This window comes from Natator depressus, chromosome 1 (assembly GCF_965152275.1).
Source record: "Natator depressus isolate rNatDep1 chromosome 1, rNatDep2.hap1, whole genome shotgun sequence".
NCBI lineage: Eukaryota > Metazoa > Chordata > Testudines > Cheloniidae > Natator > Natator depressus.
Genome location: NC_134234.1, coordinates 214896746 through 214910888, shown reverse-complemented (window position 1 = coordinate 214910888; position 14143 = coordinate 214896746). Strand labels below are relative to the sequence as shown.

General features: G+C 46.7%; 1 protein-coding gene across 1 annotated transcript; it reads right to left on the bottom strand.

Annotated features, from left to right (window-relative positions):
- Positions 1-2516: 2516 nt before the first annotated feature.
- Positions 2517-7900, bottom strand: AICDA (activation induced cytidine deaminase). Its single transcript, XM_074948416.1, has 5 exons — positions 7887-7900; positions 3756-3903; positions 3191-3461; positions 2870-2985; positions 2517-2570 (listed from the first exon to the last, which is right to left on the bottom strand). The coding sequence occupies exons 1-5, from the start codon at positions 7898-7900 to the stop codon at positions 2517-2519; spliced, it is 603 nt and encodes a 200-aa protein (XP_074804517.1).
- Positions 7901-14143: the final 6243 nt, after the last annotated feature.

Sequence of the window (14143 nt, the reverse complement as noted above, 5' to 3'; positions counted from 1 at the left end):
CAGTGAGGTTTACCTCCTTGTATGGGGAAGGGTTGTGGTCTATTTATTATAAGCCTTGCCTGCATGTTAAGTATCATCACTTTGCCTCTTTCCACTGATATTTCCAAAATGTAAGTTGCCTGACCACTCTAACGATCTGTGTTTGATGTGTGACGGTGTAATGATTTAAAGGACAATTTGAGGGGATGCCATTGGTTTACCCCTAAAATAACCAGCATGTCTAGGATTCAGCTTCAACATCTGGATTATGCTCCAAGCCTTTCTTCCATCTTCATATCCTTTATATGGCTCATCTCTGGAACAGACCAGCCAAAAGCTAAGGCTCATACGTAGGTTTGGAAGGATTCGCTTTTTATCAGTAAATATTGATTTCACTGTACACACAAACCCCGCGAGAAAATATCTCCAGTGATAATAATCAAAATTTGCAGCTAGGCAAAGTAAGGGAAATGCTGCTTGAGAACTCATTAGACTTTTATTTAAGGCTATATTTTGACATGTGATGAGGACCCTTCCCCATAATTTTGTGCAACTGTGACAATATAAATCAATACAACTTTAAAAAGTGCTTCAAAATAAACATCAACTGTATCCATTGAAATTATTTTTAAAAAACATATTCTGCCAAGCTTGCTCATACACAAGAACTTTATTTATCGATATATATGTATTTATTTATTTATATATATATATATATATATATATGTACAAACATTAACAGGCATCACATCAAGCACTTCTACAGCACCATGCATGGAAATTAATGCTTTGCAGAGAATTTTCACAGCTATTCCAGTTCCAGTTTCCCCAAGCAGGAGGTGCCATAGGAAACAGTGCAGGAGACTTGGGTGTGGAAAGCACATAATTAGTCCTCTTCCTACCTCTCCCATCAGGAGGCACTGTAGGGAATGGGGTGGGCAATGTAACGGTAGGGCAGCTCTCAACCACTCTAGTTCGAGCTTCTCCCAAAAGGAAGCACTACTGGGAATGGTGCAGGACCTCTAACTGCTTAAGGAGATCTCAGATAGTGCAGTGTCAGCCCTTCCCAGAAGGAGGTGTTGTATGGCATCGTGCAGGGACACTGCTTGTGGGGAACGTACAGCTGCTAATTGGCTATGGAATAGTCCCTCCCAAAAAGGAAATAATGGAAGCTCTATTGCTTAGGAGTGTTATATTTGATGAAGGCCCAGAGGTTAGACCACAGGGGACAATCCTGCCCTGACTGAGGGAGCTGTGTGAAGAAGATGAAATGGATTTAGGCCAGCATTTTCAAAAGTCTCCACTAAATCTAGACATCTGGTTTTCACTGCCCAGTTTGAGAAGTCAAGGACCAATGAAGTCAATGAGAGCTATGGGTGCTCAGCACTTCTGCAAATTGGGTCCAAAGTATGTAGAGATGGACACCCTTGAAACTTTCGGCCAGAGCGGCTCCACCTCAAATTTCTAGGGTTCTGTCTCCCAGTCTCAACCTCTCCAAGTGGGAGGCAGTGCAGAGAGCTGGACAAAAGGGCTGGCAATGGGAGTCTCTCAGCTACTTCAGCCCCCACCTTTTCATAGCAGGGGGCCCAATGGGGATCAATGCAGGACAGCTGGCTTCATGGCAGTCTCACATGAACTCCAGTTGATGCCTCTCCCAGCAGGAGGCAGCATAAGGAGACAGGATGGGTGACTCACAATTAATCCAGTCCTGTCCTCTCTCAGCAGGAAATGTTAGAGGTCTGTCTTCACTGCAGAGTTAACTCAGGCTTTTATTCATGTATTGCCCCTAACCCAACTCCTGGCCAAACCCTCTCAAGGTTGGTGCTGCTTTACACCTGACCTGGCTGGCACAGCTGGGGCTATAGGCTAAAGGCTGAGAGAGGCTTGCGCTTGATTGATAACACTCCCACTCTGCAGTGAGGGCACAGATTAAATCACTATTCATCCTCCAATGCCTTCCCACAATTCCCCCCATGTGCCCAGAAGGACAGACCAATTGTCCCACAATTCACTGGCAGAGAATCAGGAGGCAGTTCAGCTCACTGGAGCACAAAGAACCCTGGGATGTGCCCCAGGAGTCCTAGAGGCACACATGGGTGAGTGCAGCACCAGTGAGCGTACAGTAGCACAGATGGGGCTTTGTAGTGTGGCCACCCACACCTGGGCTAGGCCAACCTGGATGCTCAGACCTGGGTATTGATCACTCGAATTAACTCTGTAGTGAAAACACACACTACAGGCGTCAATGCAGGGCAGTGAGGGGCTTTCACTCCAGTCCTGGCTTCCCCAAGCAAGGCAGTAGTGCTGGATGGAGTGGGAGTGGGAGTGCAGGGGAATTTTGTCTTTAGTGGGTCATCCTAATTTTCCTTGGAAGGGAAGTAAGAAAGGTCTTTTCTCAGGAGGTGAGGATTTAAGGCTGGAGGGAGGGAGGGAAAGAAGGAAGGGGAGAAAGTGGGAGTGGGAGAGAAAGAGAGATATTGTAGGACCAATGTGTTTCCAGAGTCTTCTGATTGTCTGTGACTTCGCTCCTGCCCACCTCAAAGTCCCAGGATTTTGAAGGCATCTCGTAAGTCTTCCACCTCATCCAGTGGCTGTGCAGAGCAGGAGAGACAAGATGAGTTATGCTGAATAACGGAAATGCTGAGAGGGGAGGAGAAGAGGAAGGGGACAAGAGGAGAGGAGGGTTGGAGAAGGGGGGAACCAAAGAAGGGTGGGGTGAAAATGAAAGGGAGATGGAATGGAGGAGAGCAGAGGTGAGGAAAATGGGCAGAGGACAGTCAAGAAGGGAAGATAGAGGGGAGAGAAGGGACACACAGGAGCAGAGGAGAAGTGCAGCAGTGGAGGGAGAGGAGGCACTGGATGAACAGGGGGGAGAAGAAATGTCCCTCACCAAGAGGATCCGCCGGAGTCTCCTGGACAGACGGACAGAGTTTTCATGCAGCCCCTCCCAGGCTTTAAAGGTCCTCTCCCGGTTCTCCACGAAGGTGTTCCAGCAGTAGAAGTAATCTGCCAAGGAGCAGGAGACAGGATGAAGACATGGAGCAGAGTCAGGGTTTCCCAGAACAGGACTCAACTGTCCCCAAGAATCATTAGGGCTCCATATCCCTCTATATTTCTCCCCCATGACTCTGTCACCATCTCGCCCCCATCCCCTCTCTCCAGGCCTCTGTCTCCCCATGTCTGAGATACTGTCTCCATCTCCTCATCTCACCTTTGAAAGTCATGATGGCGATCTGGACCCCAGCCCGGTGCAGGCGTCTCAGCCCCTCGGGCTCAGCATTGCGGTCCTCACAGAAGTATAGCCGGGCAGCGAAGATGCGCAGTGTCAGGTTGGGATAGGCACGCAGGAAGTCAGCCACATGTCTGGCGCAGTCATAGCAGGGGCTCCACGAGGTGAACCAGGTGACTCGGTAGCAGCGTCCAGGGTCCAGGTCCCAGGCGGAGATGTAACGCAGGAAGAGCATCTCCACATGGCAACCCGACTGAGCAAGAGAGAGACAGAGAGGGAGACAATGGGAGAGAGGATGGAGACATGCATGGATGGATATGTGGAGGAGTGGAGGAGTGTATGGGCAGATATAGGGTTGAACTGGTGGATGGATGGACGAATGGATATGGGGGTGAGCTGGTGGATGCATGGATAGGTAGGGGATGAGCTGGTGGGTGCATGGATGCATAGTGGGGTGAGTAGTTGGGTACACAGATGGCCTGATAGTTGAATAAGTGAGCTGATAGGTGCTTGGCTGTATTGATGGGTGCCCAAGTCATGCCCATACTTTGTTGCGTAGGTATCCGAAGTCCAAGGAGCAGGAGGTGGCGCTGTCCCGACGTTTCACCACATAGCAGAGGTAGGTCTCATGGCGGCCCCGGGCCCAGCGTAGGTTCTTGAAGTTGTAGAGGAATTTCTTCTGCTTCATCAGGAGGCTGCAGGGGAACATTTTAGGGGAAGATTAAACTATAATAGCACATCCCAGAGCAGGGAAGCAACAGCGTCTCTGTACAGGGCTCTGGTGTTTCTGCACTTAGAACATCCTCTTCATTCCTAGGCCCATCCGTACCAGAACTGCACAGTGTTCAGAAAAGGGACACAGACAGGACAACGGGGCTGCAGGATGGGACTCTACAAGTGGAAATGGAAAGAATTTAATCTACAGAGTTTGGTTAAACAACAACTAAGGTGGGAGAGGATGAAACTGTGGGAAGGGCATAAAAGCAAGGAGGCAGAGCAGTTGGTTGGGAGTCTGAAGGAGGAGACCTGGGTTGTGATTGAGAAGATGGGACATTTCGGGCTGGGCAATCAAGGAATGTTTCCTCACAGTGTGAGACTGTGGCAGAGTCTCCAAGGGAAGGGGTGGCAGCCCCTCACTAGGGAGATTTAAAACTAGGATTGGACAAAGCTCTGGAGAGCAGGCTGTATGGAAGAACTTTGCCTTGGCCTCCAAGAGATAAACATGGTGGAATTACAAACATCAGTGGAATGCTGGAATAAACCACACAGGGAGGACAGAATGGGAGAGGGGAGAGACCAGCAATCTAGCTAAAAAATTCCATTCAGTGTAATGGAAGGACGTTTCTGGATGGAGACCTTTATGGATACAAGCCCTAAGTCAAACAAATTCACACATGGGGCTCATTACTCTGCGTAGGATCCTACTCTGGCCCAGAGGAATGGAGAAATCATAGACCTTTTTCTAACAGGCTTCACCTCAATGCGGGGTTGCAGCAGGAGCTGTGAACAGCTGTGCTCACTGAGGTGAGACGCTAGCCACCTCCACAGCAATGCAAAACAGAAGTGAATGGGTTAAAAATAATCCTGGCACGTCACCTCCTCGCTCTGAAGGGCTGATGTGTGATGGAGGGACTCATAGCAGGTCAGTTGATATAGGGTCTGGGTCTATAGGGGGATGAGAGTGGAGTAAAGGTTGGAAGAGGGGAGCTGTGTCTGTTGATTTATTGTAGCAGGTTTGTCTGACTTCAGTCTGAGGTCTGAGAGTTTCAGGCAAACACACATCTCTTCAACACACACACACACACACTTGCACACACACACCCTCTGTGTGACACACATACATTGCTCCCTCACACATCCAGCTACCTATCACCATAGTATCTGAGTAACTCGGTATTTAAGATGGAAATTACAATCACATTCTCGCTACACACACATACATTCCTCCCTGTCACACAGCTTCGTACACATACATACTTTACACAACCTTGATTTGCACACACACACACATGCACTCATTCAGACACATTCACACACATGCATACACCCCATCCCCCATTCATAGACACCTCCAGCTGTCACCCACATCTGCACATTCACACTCACATATCCTTCTGTCACATACCTTTATATACCCACAGCACACCAGCCTTCACATATGTAAAGCTTCCTACCATACACACATATGCCTCCCTCATGCACATTCACACAGAGATACAGAGACAGAACTCTCATTCTCACACAAGATACACACATCCCTCACTCACACACATCCTTTGTTCCAAACCCACAACTTAAGTGTACCTAAAGAACATGATATGCATATCATATTTCCTCCCAATGTCTACATTATAAACTTAAACTCATAGACATGTAACATCTGACTAAGTTGTGTCATGTCTTCTCCTTGCGGATGGTCCACATAAGGGTCAAGAGCCTACTACTGCTACCAGTTAATGGAGTTATTCCTTTAGCTCAAATGGCAGTGCTCTGCTTTTGATGCCACAGCATTCCTTCCCATGCTGGAGCATTAGTGTTGACCCAGAGGGCAGAGCACCCTCACTGAATAACCTACACTTCTCCCCCCAACATAGCATCCACTGTGGCACTGGACTCTGTACTGACTCAGAGGGGAGAGAGCTCCCTGACTGAACTGCTCCTGCCACTCCCTGCAGCATCTGGGGATTTCTTGGAGGTCTCCCACCTGAGCACGGCTGCAGTCCAACCCTGCTTAGCATGCAAGGTTGGCCAGAAGTACCATACAAATGAGCTGACTACACACATCTCCCCGTTTCGATTTCTCTGTTTATCTCACTCCACTTCTTAGTGTGTCTTTCTGACTTTCCATTTCTCTCTCTCCTCATCTATCCTTCCTTATCACGCTTGCTTTTTTTCACGCTTGTACCTTGTGCACTCGGAACAGTCACATCCAGAGCCGGCGCTGGGCATGACCAGACTAAACAATTGCTTAGGGCCCCGAGCTGCTCAAGGGGCCCCCCTAGTCGCTTTTTATTATGTGTCGGGGGGGCAAAAATAGTCCTGCTTAGGGTCCCTAATGGGCTAGTACCGCTTTATTCCAACTCCAACCTGCCCTTGAACCACCCCACCGGTCCACCGACCCACAGAAGTGGCTCTGGCTCTAGTCCACAAAGCACGTATCTCCCGGCCAATGGTCCACTCTCACTTTCAAATGTGGCTTACCGCTGCAGGGGGCGGGGGGGGGGGGTGGAGAGGGAGGTGTGGCATTATCCCCCTTGAAAAGGGGACAGAAAGGGGGCGCCCCTTTTGCTCTTGCCTTCAGTATGACTGACCTCAGGGTGTTACAGTAGCACTACCTGCCCTGTTATGGGCTAAAGAGCAAGTATAACATTTAGGGCCAAATACTGAGATCTTAGCTGGAGAAACAGGAGGGAAAAATCATGACAGATGTGACCATTTCGAAGCGTTTTCATTCCAAGGGATTGGAACAGGGAGAATTGTTTGTTTATTTGGAAATTTTTGTGAACATTTTCACCTTCAAATGCTTCATTTTTCATTTTTTCTCCCTCCTTCCCCTCTTTTTAAAATTCTTTTTTAACAATTTTGCCACTGGAAAAGTGCATTGGGAGAAAAGGAACAACTATAAACCCAACAAGCAAAATGACGCTCAAATTAGCATTTTCCAATGTCACCAGAAAAAAAACGGAAAATACAGAAAAAAAAAAACAAAGCCATTTTCATGCAAACTTACGATGTCAAAAACAGGTCATTTTTTGACTGGGAATCTGTCACTCAAAACATTTCAACCCGCTCTAATGCTAACTCCACTTCTGGCTGTGTGCTTTCTCTGGCTTTGACTCCGCTGGGAGTTCTGCTATAGTAAGGACTTCAAAACATGTTTGGTAGGTGAGTATCAACAAGTCAACCCTGGGCAGATACGAGGAGGTTAAAGCGACTGAGCAGGTTCACACTGTATAGCTAGTTACAAATGACTGGGTGTTTGCACCCCATATAGCTCCTGCATAATTCGAGGGGATGCTGTCTGAGTCATGATTCTGTCCAGTCATTAAAGAAAGTTGTTAGGTGTGGAGCATCTCCTCTAATATAGATACACTCCCCAAATGTTCAAATCACAGGGCAGGTCCTTGCATGGGAGAATGGCATGCAATTGCATAAGAGTGATTAGGTGATCATTTGGACACCGTGTAACTGCAGTGCAAGTAGAGCTACTGTAATCTGGAATGATCTGTACCTAGGAGCAAGTATATGAACACCAGAGAGAAAATGAGAGACAGAAATTGACAGATAGATAGATAGATAGATAGATAGATAGATAGATAGATAGATAGATAGATAGATAGATAGATAGATCACAGAAGAACTTGAATGTTTACCCCTCAGCTCTCTGTACCTATCCTAGTTCAAGAAAGAAAGAAAGAAAGAAAGAAAGAAAGAAAGAAAGAAAGAAAGAAAGAAAGAAAGATCTGAACAAGAATGGGCTAGACAGAGATGGGGGAAATGACAGAAAGAGATAGAGAGAGAGAAATCTGTAGTGAGGGACAGTCAGAGAGAGAACGAGATGGGAGGGAGAGCTGGGGAACTGAGTCAGATGGAGAAATGGAGAGGGACAGCGAGCAGCTGTGCAGAACAGATTCATACCAAGAGAAGCCCTGAGTTCTGGTAGGACGGAGAGGGGTACCTGTCCATGGCCATGCCGGGGTCTCCTTTGAGGTGGCGGGGGTTACAGGGAGGTCCTCTGAGTCACCCTGCTCACTTGCTCCGTATGAATGGTCCTCTGACTCGATGTACAGAAATGAGAACTGCCCTGTACTCCCCTCCCCCATTTGTTGCCTCCACCCATCATCTCCCTCCAGGTTTCAGTCTGGTTTAGGTAGGGGAGGAGTTAGAGAGCTCTTTGGGGCCACAGGCACCGGTGAGGAAAGGGTTAAAATGTAAAGGGACTTCAGTTCTAAAAGATGCTTAGCCCTGATTGGCTACTCCCCTTTAGCCCCTGCACCTTTCATTGGTCCCCTCTTAGCTCTAAGATATATTTCTAAATTAATATCAATAATAAAATTCAACTAGACAGGAAATGTTGCCTAATGGTTAGAGCAGGGAACTGTGAGCTAGGACTCCTGGGTTCTTTTCCTAGCTTTGCCACTGATTCATTGTTTGACCTTGGGCAAAGTCATTTAGGCCCATGGCCTCAAAAGTATTTAGGCACCTAATTTATTGATTTCAGTGGGCATTAGGCACCCAAATACCTTTGATAATCTGGACCTTAATATCTCTGTGTCTCGGTTTCTCCATCTCTACAATGGGAGTAATAATGCTGACCAACTTCACAGGTGGATTGCAAAGCTTTTTTCATCAATGTCTGTAAAGTGCCTGGAATCCTTGGATAGAAGGAACATAGAAAACATCCGATTATTACTGTCATCTACATTGCTGTTGTCAGTTTCATCCTGCAGGGCTTTGCAGACTGTGTACAAAGGAGTTGCATCACTCACTGCAGAACAGCAGCCACCTCTGGGGTGGGACACAGCAGCTGTTTAAAAGCACACTGCAACACCACACAACAGCTCAGTACAGGAAATGGAGAAGAAAACTGTCTCCAGCTGAAAATGCAGGGAGAATTTAAAGAGGCAAATTGTAATGCTCAGTGATGGAATTTAGTCTCCAACTTGACACCTAAATATTATGGTGACAGGTGCTGAGCAAATATGAGAGAGATATAATGAGAGAGACTGAGAATCAGGCAGCCTCTTGCAGAAAGCCACATGGGATCTTTAATGATTCTCCTGTTTACAACGTGTGGGTGCAGTTGCTGCAGCGGTAGCAGTCTGCCCGCAGGTTGTAAATTGCCGGATTGGAGCTGAAGAGCCCCAGGTTTATGTCTTATGCAGAAGAGGTATTAAGCCATTCATTATGATAAGCCAGAATCAGCTCAGGATGGGTGCCAAAGGGGTGAAGGGGAGATTTTCCACAACATCTCTCCCTCTTTCTTCTCTCCCTGGCAACTGTGTTCCTTGTTGTACGAACAGCCACACGAACATGGACTGTGCATTATCAGCTCTAGGGCAAGAGGAGATAGGGAGGGGCTGCTGGGACAAGGCTGCGGTTGTTTTTATATTATTGGAGGAAGTGCTCCACTTTTCTGTACTTGATTTATTTTCTGTATTTATTTAGCTGACTTTCAGAATGACTGATGGAGTCATATGAAACCAGTACATGCAAAAATATAAGGAACGTAGGAATTGCTGTACTGGAACAGACCTGAGGTCCATCTAGTCCAGTGCCCTGTCTCTGATAGTGGCTAATACCAGATGCTTCAGAGGAAGGTGCAAGAAACCCCATACTGGGGACCTTTCTTCCTGACTGCAAGCGAATAGGGGCAGATCCAGAGCTAGTGTAAATTGTCATACGTTCCATTGATTTCAGGAGTTATAACAATTCACACCAGCCGATCCCCTATCCCCTAATGTTTGGTTGATGTCCCAAAGCATGAGAGTTTATATGCCTTATAAATATGTACCCTAGCTAATAGAATTGCAGAGGACATTCTTATTATTTATATATATGACCATTTTGAATCTTTCTAAACTCTTGGCCCCTATAGTATCTTGTGTTAGTGAATTCAACAGGTGCACTAAAAATACTTTTTTCCCCATTTCAGTTTGGTGCCTTTTAACTGGGAAAGAGATAAAGACAGGAAAATCATTTCAGAGGACGTTAAAAAAGACGATATACCCCACAGAAATTGCTACTTCTCAGGAACACACCTGCCAGTATTTCATCAGCTAAATTAAGGAAGCTGCAGTTCCATTCCTTTTCTGGTTCTTAATTTCCATAGCCAAGTGCTTATATCAAATTTTCCACACTGAAAGAAGTCCAAGAACTTTATCTGTTAGCCTAGCCATCTGTTTAAACAAAGGCTCAGTGCACGTATTTGCCTGAAGGTTTAACAAATATCACATTTCATATGATATTTAACCAGATCCTTCACCTAACACCCCCTCCGCCCCCAAAGGGGACATGTTCTCAGAGATTTAACACATTATCCCTACTACCTAAAAGCATGGCAGATTCTACCTGCTCTATATGGAACAGAGAGAAGCACAGTGGGAGAAAGAAAGAACAAAAGAAAGAAAGAAAGAATATTTCTATTGCATCTTCCATCGGAGAATCTTAAGCCCTTTATAAATATTTAATTATTTTTCACCCCCTCTTCTCAGTATGGGCAGTATCTTCCCCATTTTATAGATGGGGATACTGAGTCACAAGGAGATGACAAGGCTTGTTCAAGGTCACAGGGTGAGGCAACAGCAGAACCAGGACTCGCAGACCTGTGCTCTTACCACTATAGTCCCTTCTGTAATCTGCAGAGTGTTTATCACACTTGGGATCCTTTTGGGTGGAAGATGCTCGAGAAATGTAAGAGATTATTTCCACTATCAATTATTTAATATCTCTAATGCATCTCTTCCCTGTGTTCCAATCATAGTTATTTAATTAAAATTGGAAGGGGCTAGCAATGGGTCATTTCCAGCGAAGGCTCCTCCATGTCTGTTTCTTTCTCCAGCACAGCTTGTTGACCATCAGGGCTCATTGCAAGACTCTTCCATTCCCCCCAGAGCTAGTAGAGAGGAAGCCGGGAGCATTTTGGTGGGTCAGGCTGTGTTGGGAGAGTATTTATCAACAAAGGGCACCGTTCCAATTTGTAATGGGATCTTGTATGTAAACCTGCACCTGTGCTTGAACTCAGAGCTTGGCACGTTCAAAATATAAAATGAGACAAGCAGAGAAGAGAAGGAGTCGTAGAGAAAAATACCAAACTTATATTTGTTTTTAAAGATTCAGACAGCAAAAGTCTGAGAAATGAGAGATAACATTTAGTAAATATTTAAAAGCAATTATCCAGCCCAAAGAAGAGAGCAGGCTGCCTGTATAGTCAACAGGAAGTCGTGTGATCTGTGTGTATAGATATAAATATCTATTTGTTTTTTCCATTCACCCCTTGCTCAGAAATCTCATTTTAAATCAAGCGCCGGTGGCTCTAGTTGGCTAATTTTGTTGGCTGAGAGCTACGAACACCACCACCTGCTTCCCCTCCCCTCAAGTGAAAACCTCAGAGATGCAGAAAAACTTTCTCTGCTCAGTGGGAGCAGAAGCTGAAACCACCAAGGCGATGTCTGTGCACTGAGACCTCAAGCCAAGAACAGCAGAGAAAAGAGGTCTCTTCACTACTAAACATGATGAATGCATAAATACACTGATAATCTTGCTAACTGCATTGAGTGTATTTCTTCAGTACTCATAGTGCCTCACTAGAATTAAATATAGGACAGTAAGACAATGTACAGATTTTCCCCACACAGCTCTGCCAATGCCCCTCAGTCCTGCCGTGCAGCCCCTGGCTATTCCAGTCCTGGGCTCCCCACCCAGCTCTGCCAATGCCCCTCAGTCCTACCCTGCAGCCCCCTGCTATTTCAGTTCTGGGCTCCCCACACAGCCCTGGCAATGCCCCAGTCCTTCTTCTCCTGCCCCTGCTTGTTTCTCTCTCTGGGTGTCTTCAGACAATAAGGGTTTTGGCCCTCGAAATCTGATAGCTGACACATTATCTGTCATTGAGGAATTCCAAGCTCACATGCCAGGCTGGAGGGAAGAAGAAGGGGAGGGGGGAATTGAGGGCTGGAGAGTTACTTGTCCACCATGGACAGGTGTGGAGGATGTGGTTAGAGCCCAAGCAACGTGCAGCGACTACCCTGCGTGTCTTTACCAGCACGTGGCTGCAGTATGCGGTTGACAGCACGTCTCATTTACAGTAAGAAAAATGCAGAGTCAGCAATCAAAGCTAAAACAGCGTCCCTGCACTGAGATGATTGATTGGGGAGCTGAAATGCTGCAATTCATTCCGTGCTGTTTCTACAGTGCTACTTTCAAGGGCTGTGCACAGGACCTCAGTCTCCAGCACTGTTCATCCATCTCCTTCCCACAGAGCCTCTGCAACCCTGTCCTGGACATACACAGAGAACTTTGGTCCCAGCACCCTCCACCTTTGCCCTTTCTCTGCTCAGACTCACACCTTCCTCATACACAGCGGGCTTCAGTCTGCATTCCCATGCCACCCACTCCTCCCAGAGCTCAAGACCAGCCATCCAATCATCATAGAGTGAACAAGCAGAGGCCTTCAATCTCCAGCATGGGATGTCATTCCTCTCCCCCATGCTGTTCTACAACTGGGGCTACACAGCAGGCTTCGTCTCCAGCTCTACCCATCCTTCCTATTCTGCTGGCCCTGCTCCCACCTCCATAGTCCCCAACCCAGGGATACTGTGACACTCGGTACCTCAAATCATCACCTTGGAACCCCCACAATTCACCACTGTTATATAATTATGATATGTTCTGTACAAAGTATGCCTTGTGAGGTATCATTTTAAAAGTCTTGATCTGTTGAACATTAATATCCTGTTGGATTGTATGTGCTATCATTGTAGAGGAACTTATGAAGTTTTCCTTTGTATGTGTTACTGAAACATGTTGTGAGCTTGGGAACACCCACAACCAGCCTTTCAGGTACAACAGTGGAGTAGCCAGACAGCTCATCAACACCCATCAAGGAAAGAATCCACCATCCCAGAGACTTCTCAGAGGGAGCACGTATACAGTGGAGACTGCTTTACCAATGGGAACTGACTGATCCCCATGTCACAGCAAAAGAGCTTTCTAGCAAGCTGGAAGAACATATAAAAGAGGAAAAGTGACATCACCACTTTGGCTCTCTCACCCCACAACTCAACACCTGGCAGAACATCTGAAGGACAAAAACTTTGAATTGGGGAAGGGTGGTCCCAGGCTGGAAAAGAGTCCCAGCCTGTGTACTGAGGATCTGTGAATTGTTTGTACTGTCAGGGTGAGACGCTGCTTGATTCAAATCCTGTTTAGTTTGTAGAACTCAGACTGCAAATTCATTTTTGTTTCTAAAGTAACCCACTTTAATCTCTATTCTTGCTACTTATAGTCACTTAAAATCTACCTATCTGTAGTTAATAAACCTGTTTTATATTTTACCTAAAACAGTGTGTTTTGGTTGAAGCGCTTGGGAAATCACAGCTCACTTTACAAAGGCTAGTGTGTCCCCTCTCCACGTCGAGAGGTGGAGGACTGGGTAATGAACTTACACTGGTCAGGCTTCTGACCTGTGCAAAACAGTACAGTTCTGGGATGCAAGGCTGGGGAGCTGGGGGGGAATTGGCTGAAGCGTCCCTATTGATGGTTCATGAGTGTCTGGGAGATCATTCATGTAACTCTATTAGTAGGGCCCTACCAAATTCATGGTTCATTTTGATCAATTTCTTGGCCACAGGGTTTTAAAATTGGTCAGTTTTACATTTTCAGATAGATGTTGTAACCATGGGGGTCCTAACCCAAAAGGTACCCAGAAGTGGGTCTGATCTCCCTCCCTCCCCGACCTGCCATGCAAGGCAAGGACAAGTCCTGTCACTCCCCAGGGACTCACACCTAGGAGCCCCCTGGCTGGAGCACTTCCAGCAGCAGAGGGAGATCGGACCCACATTCACAAGTCTTCTCCAGTTGCAGGAACCTCCGGGGCTGGAGCTTCCTGCAGCAGAGGAAGGCACTCTTCCTGAAAGTGAGAATAGTTGTTCAGGGGAAGGAGAAGTTCTGTCCCTCCCCAGCCCAGCCAGGACTTGCAGCAAGGAGCCCCCTGGCTGAGGCGCTCCCAGCAGCAAGGGAGAAATCAGATTTCATGGGGAAGGGTTTATTTCATGATCTATGACATGTTTTTCATGGCCATGAAATTGGTTGGGCCCTATCTATTGGGTGTGTCCCTGCCTGTGGATGTCTGTGTAAGTGCAGTACCTGCCAGAGGTTTCTGGCTTGACACGGGATCACAGTATGAGGGGGATACGCCAGGTTGATGGGACAGAGATC

What these genes read in the sequence shown, in the direction of transcription:
- AICDA (XM_074948416.1), bottom strand. An exon ending in CGCCATCATGACTTTCAAAG is followed by an intron (nt 2,986 to 3,190) that starts GTGAGATGAGGA and finishes GCTCCTTGGCAG; the next exon opens with ATTACTTCTACTGCTGGAAC. An exon ending in GACTCCGGCGGATCCTCTTG is followed by an intron (nt 2,571 to 2,869) that starts GTGAGGGACATT and finishes TGCTCTGCACAG; the next exon opens with CCACTGGATGAGGTGGAAGA.